Genomic DNA, 6443 nt, shown 5'->3' on the forward strand with positions numbered 1-6443 from the left:
AAAAAAAAGATTATTGCTTCGGGCTACTCGCTTGGCTGCGGAGAGGGAAAAACACACAAATCAATCAGTTTTTACGGTTTATTATAAAATAAAACACTTACACTCCAAGGGCTGTTTGCTTGTCAAGTGGAGGCTCCTGGCCATCAACTGGCTCTCAAGGTGGCTCCTGACTGGCCCCGATTCACCAAGTTTCCGGGGTTTAAATATTCTTTACAAAATGCTGAGAGCATTAGAATTAAACCACCGGTAGAAGAATCGGGAACAATGTATGAATCAGTTCGCCAGTATATAGAGAGAGAGAGAGAGAGAGAGAGCGAGATGGACATAGTGCAAGGGTCAGTTCGATATGCATTCAATTTGCAACTGGACACTATTCGTTGCTTTTAAATCTATTGTACAACATATCATTGATTCGAATTATATTTATAAATTTTGTTCTATGAAAAGAATTAAATGAATATGTATTTGTACTGAGGGTATTTTTGTAAAAATCTACTAAAGAAAAATGTGTCCAATTAAAATTATGCCATAAGTTCATTGTCCATACATATTTATCTTTCAAAGTTTTGACTACATTTACAGGGTGGTTATTTAAATTTTGAATATTACTCTTCCCTCTCTCTAAAATGCTTATAGTTGACAATATTTATTTGTGCTTGACCATGAAGCTTATTTTTTATGGTTAGCTGGAGAAATCTATTTTGTTACTCATTATTATTATTAAAATAACTAGTTATTAGGCCATCGCATGCCTCTATAAAATCATTTAATAATTATGGAGACCCATCGAAATTCGGGATAGCATCAATATACATTCTTAAGATTTGGTAATTTGGATTTGCCATTGTTTCTATTTCTCTTATACTTATACTCTTCCTTAGAAATTCCTGTTTCTTCTAGTATTGGTTCGATTACCTCTTCCTTGGATACCAATTCGTCCATGTCCTTGATGACAATAACTTTGTCCTTCTTTTCCCCCAACTTCTTCGCTTGTTTTTCACCAACAATCTCTTTCAGTTCCGTTTGAAGGTTCTCTATAACACCTGTTTGATTTTTATCAACCACTATAATCATGCCGCCTTCCTTAGATTTTCTAATTGTCTTTATGCCCTTTACCACATCAGATTTAGGCACAACCTTATTTTTGACTTCTTTCAACAATTGCGCGTAAGACATTCCTTCTTTGTTTATTACCATTGCCTCCCTGAACTTCCCTATTAACATACACAATACATTTCATCTCAAACCCCCTGAAGACCGCTTCTGTCGCTCCTATCTGCAGTAGGCATATACTCGTACACTGCCACCGTTTTCCGTTTATTCCGGACCTTGCAGTCCCTAATTAATTTCCTTTAGTGTTTCATACCATTCTTGTGGGCCTTCTATTTCTACCTTGTAACTAGATATATTTTTTCCTTTCCACTACCCCTTTCTTTGTCTTCATCTAGTTCTTATTGATGCCGCATTCACTTTACCTTCTATCTGCCACGTCTGAAAACCTATCCAATACTGCATTTCTAGTTTCTGCGTTGCTTCCTGTTTCTTCCTCCATAAGAATGACCAGGTCCGCTTCCCTGTCAGCTTTAAGGGGTGAACCTGTGTAGATTCTGGACCTGGAGGTAAAGAATAGTTAAAAGATGTGATAAAAGAAATAAGTTGTTAGAGATAAACCTTGTTTTTAAAATTTTATCTGTTGGTCGATTTCAACGATTTTTTCCAGATGTTCGAATTTCGACTCTACGATGATATCGTAATAAAATTACATTTTTCAAAACTCTATTATTTGATAAACAATTTTTAAATACAACAGTCAATAGCACTCGTTGAGAGGTGTCCCACTTTCAAATGGGTCACTGAAGAATAGTTAATAAGATTAGGAATATGAAACATCAATTTTAAAATGTGTTCCCACTGCGACAATTGTTAAGATTTATTTTAAATTAGTTCATCACCATGCAGACATGCGTATTACAAAAAAATCCTAGCTATTAGTAATTGTGACTGCAAATGAAGCTAATGAAAATGATATCGTAGTATCTACTAACGATTTGAAGCTTAATCTCCCGAAGTACTAACACTAACACCATCACTAAAATGTCTTTTAGTCAGCCTGAGGAGGGGGAGGGGCATCTTCAACAGAAATAAATAAATTTAAAATATACATAAAAATTTATACAATCAAAACCAATTACTAGTAAAAATTCATCAACAAATTTTAAATTTATATCGAGTTCAATTTTACTTTTTACAATTAAACATAAATGAACCTTTAAGTTTGATTATTATCTATCTACAACCTACTTATTTGTCTCACCTGGTAAGTTGAGCAGCCTCTCTGGTAACGTATGCGCAAAACCAACTATGTACAGCAACGAGTCATCCACCCTCTTCATGTCAGCCGTCAACCCCTCGGCGATTTCATGAAGTACCCTTCGATAGGCATTAACTTTTTCGAAAGTTTTCTCAGTTGATTCACGCCTAAATTGAATTTCATTTTTAAATTCATTTTCCTTCATTCTTAGGCACTCTTTGAAACTGCCGTACCAGGCAGTTTTAAACTCCTCAAATTGGATATGTTGTTGGACTCGATCCGTCTGTATCAAGTCGATATCCAATCCGTTGGTTTGTCCCGGGGTTGATATCGGCACATCGTCGTCGATGGGTCGTTCCACCGTAGAGCTGCAGCAGGCTGTAACTGGAGATGATGGCCCCTCAACGACTGAGCCTCCAGCATGCTGCCTCGGAGATGATAGCTGTGGTCCCGACACTTGTGGCGACGATTGCACCTTCTTCAAAGGTGCTGGTGGAGAAGAGGGTCGTTCCAGCTCAACGGTGCGGTCGAAGGTCACGCTGTCGTCCAAGACTATGATGCTGCCCATCAGTACAGCTTCCTTGGCCCGATTACTTATAAAGTTGCTATCAACTCTACGGTCGAAGGATGGGTCCCATTTGTCGTCCGTTTACTCATTGTCCCTGGCACTGACTCTTTTCAACCCCAGGCTAATTTTATTTGAAGATGATTATGCGAAATATCGTAATAAATTATATTTTTCAAAACTCTATTATTTGGTAAACAATTTTTAAATACAGCCAATAGCACTCGTTGAGAGGTGCCCCACTTTCAAATGGGTCACTCTGAAGAATAGTTAATAAGATTAAGAATGTGAAACATCAATTTGAAAATGTGTTCCCAGTGCGACAATTGTTAAGATTTATTTTAAATTAGTTCTCATCACCACGCAAATATGCGTATTACAAAAAAATCCTAACTATTAGTAATTGTGACTGCAAATGAAGCTAATGAAAATGACACCGTAGTATCTACTAACCATTTGCAGCTTGAGCTCCCGAAGTAGCGGAAGGCCGTAAAGAATACGTCGAAAGTGGTTCTTCAGATCGAGTTGTTGAAGGAATATATTGCTGATCACTATTACCTATTGGTCCTCCTTTGGATAGCTAGCCAAGTAAAATCTTAATTATGACATTGATGAAATTTCTTACTTTTCTTGTATATTTAGGCCTAGATCGAATCTGTGATTTTTAAAATTTAATAGATCAAAGTCAAATAATTCCTCTGGTCCTTCGATTACGTATGTTCAGGCTCTTTTTAAAACTATTCTCACACCACGTAATATTAACGGTGATAGGTTTGCACAGCACTACCGAATTCTTATCTTCCTATACTATGTAATAAAGGATTTTTATTTCAAATGGTTTTTTTCAATAGGGAACGCTACTGGTGGTGATTTTCAATATTCATCACGTTTATTTTGCTGGGGATATCATTCCTATTCTCGCTCGGCAGCTCCAAATTTTGTCTAGATGAAAGCACAGAAGTTGTTTCAGATTTACTTAATATTTTCTTTTTGTTAAGTGAAAATATTCCGAAGCCCTCAAAACTGCCGATTGGTTTACCTCTTGAAAAACGTCGGTGTCAACCATTTTTTTAATGAGTGAAGGAAACTGAAGATTTAAGTTGTAGGACATAGGGTGTTTTGTAGAAAACTTGGGTGATTTGACAATTTCTAGGTCTTTTTCTTTGGCGGATTATGTCGATGAGACAGTCAGGATGGGCTACAAATTTGACTTCGGGAAAATAATGGGTGGTATTAATAAAATTAAGCACATACTTTTTACTTCAAATTTTGGAGTGGGTTCTTCATTTGGTATTAATAAAATCGTAGAGGAGATGCTTAGCAATGGAGCACCTGCTAGTTTTGTAAGTATCTACTTAACACTGAGTGCCTACTTAAGTTTCGGTATGAATAAAAGTAAGTATATGCTACACAAATGAAGCAACTACTCACAATAATTTAAGGTACCTTGGTAGGAAGCTCAGCATCAGTAATAACTGTGCTTTCGGAAATAATGGCCGAATTTATGCCTATTGCTCGTGCAAGAAAGTATTATAAGGTTCGAAGAGACTCTCGGGATACCGACTATCGAATTTTGTATCGATTTAACAGAAATAACGTAGAATGGCTTGCTCAACATTTCCTGGGAGATGAGTTTGAAAACAGAGGTGGTGCTCTAACGACCACTGAGAAGATGAGAATTTTTCTTCGTTATGTCGGCGACCCGGGATTTCAAAGTGGCGTAGGTGAGGACATTGGGGTGCACCAATCAACGGTATCATTAACAGTTTCATCAGTAATAGATGCTATAATACGAAAATCAAATATATGGATACAGTTTCCGTCAACTACTGAAGCGTTAGAGCAAGAGAAACATAAATGGCAAGAAAAGTATAATTTTCCTTCTGCTATCGGTGCGATAGACTGCACTCACATTCCTATCATTAAACCGGCTGTACACGGAGATGAGTATGTCAACAGAAAGGGGTTCTGCAGTCTAAACGTTCAGGCAACGTGCAACGTCCGAGAGGAGTTTACAAGTGTCGATGCGTCTTGGCCAGGAGCCGTTCATGACTCACGCATATGGAGAAATTCTGCCATTTTTAATATCATGCGGTGGAATACAGCTAGTGCACTTCTTCTTGGAGATTCAGGTTATGGACTTACCCCGTGGCTTATGACTCCATACAGAGACCCTGTCACTCCTGAGCAAATTACATATAATAGATGTTTTACTCGAGAACGTGTTATAATAGAAAGGTGTTTTGGCCAAGTTAAACAGCGCTTTCCTATATTGCAAAACAAAATTCGAGTAAATACAGGAAAAGTTCCGTCTCTTGTATTAAGCTGCTTTATTTTGCATAATATTGCAAAACACCTCAACGATGAAGATTTTGAAATTTTTGAAGATGCCAACAATAATGGTGATGATTTACAGATCAATGTAGATTATGGTGAGGCAGTTGTGCGTCAGAGAGGACAACTGAGAAGAGATGCAATAGCAAGAATAATTCACGGTTAATACTAAGTAAGATGCTGTTTGCATTTAGACTGTATTACATATATCTTTTTATCAAGTATAGAATGTTCTTCATTCATAAACTGTAGCATAGTACTTACTATATTTCAGTTAAATAAAAAACCCAGTTAAATTAATGAGTATTTAATATCAGTTCTATAAATTTATAAAAATAGGGAAGTTTTCATCGATGTTTTCATTGTCCGGAATGTTAAGCAGTATTGCATCAGTCGCATCTCCTTGAGTATTAGGGTTGACCTGTTCCATATCCTTTTGCTGTTTTTTCTGTAATAGCAGTTCCTTTGCAAGCCTAAAGACTTGCAACTGTTCCAAAAGAACTAAACGTTGAAGTTCTTGCGTAGTAAGGTTTTTGGTTTCTTCAGTTTCTGGTAATTTTTTCTTATGTTTTTGGTTCTTTAGTGGCCCCTCATTTACACCTTTACTCATCACAGAAGAGGTCTTCGAAGTTCCAGGCACAGGATAGTCGGAATCTGCACTCTTAACAGATCCAGTACCGGATGTTATAAAGGACCCAGGTTCTTTTAGCTGAATTTCATTCTGTTCAAGACTGATTTCAGCGACCTCCATTCCACATGAACGTACACCAGCAGAAATTGCCCCTGAAAAGATTTGTTTTTAGTTACTTACTTTTATTTTTTTATTTAAAAATTAAAAAAACGTGGACGTTTGTACAAGACTTAAGAAAGTATTTTTGTAGGGGGCAGTCTATTATTTAATACCGCAACTTTAACAAATTAACACTCGTAGTTGTGTGAAATTTTTAACTGGTAAGTATTAACATTTTCTATTAAGTCCTTCTATTAAAAAGTAATCACCCTATACAAAATTAAAGAAGCTGCTACAAATTTTAAGTACGTATACTAGACTTACCTTTTACTTTACAAATTGAAGGATTTATCTCCCCTTCTATATATTTAAAGAATCTTATTTCCCAATCTTTTAATTCAATCTTCCGATTTCCTGTTTGTTTTTTGTCAGTCTTCCTTTTTATTCTAGTCTTGAGATTATTTAGTTTCTTCCATATTTGCGTGTCGTTCAACTCTATTCCA

The 6443-nt window shown here is 36.4% G+C and overlaps 1 protein-coding gene across 1 annotated transcript; it reads left to right on the plus strand.

Annotated features, from left to right (window-relative positions):
• The first annotated feature begins 4368 nt into the window (after positions 1-4368).
• LOC108906562 (putative nuclease HARBI1) lies at positions 4369-5376 on the plus strand. Its single transcript, XM_018709861.1, has one exon. It carries the CDS (start codon positions 4369-4371, stop codon positions 5374-5376), a length of 1008 nt encoding a protein of 335 aa, XP_018565377.1.
• Positions 5377-6443: the final 1067 nt, after the last annotated feature.

Source organism: Anoplophora glabripennis, unplaced genomic scaffold, assembly GCF_000390285.2.
Source record: "Anoplophora glabripennis isolate ALB-LARVAE unplaced genomic scaffold, Agla_2.0 scaffold371, whole genome shotgun sequence".
NCBI lineage: Eukaryota > Metazoa > Arthropoda > Insecta > Coleoptera > Cerambycidae > Anoplophora > Anoplophora glabripennis.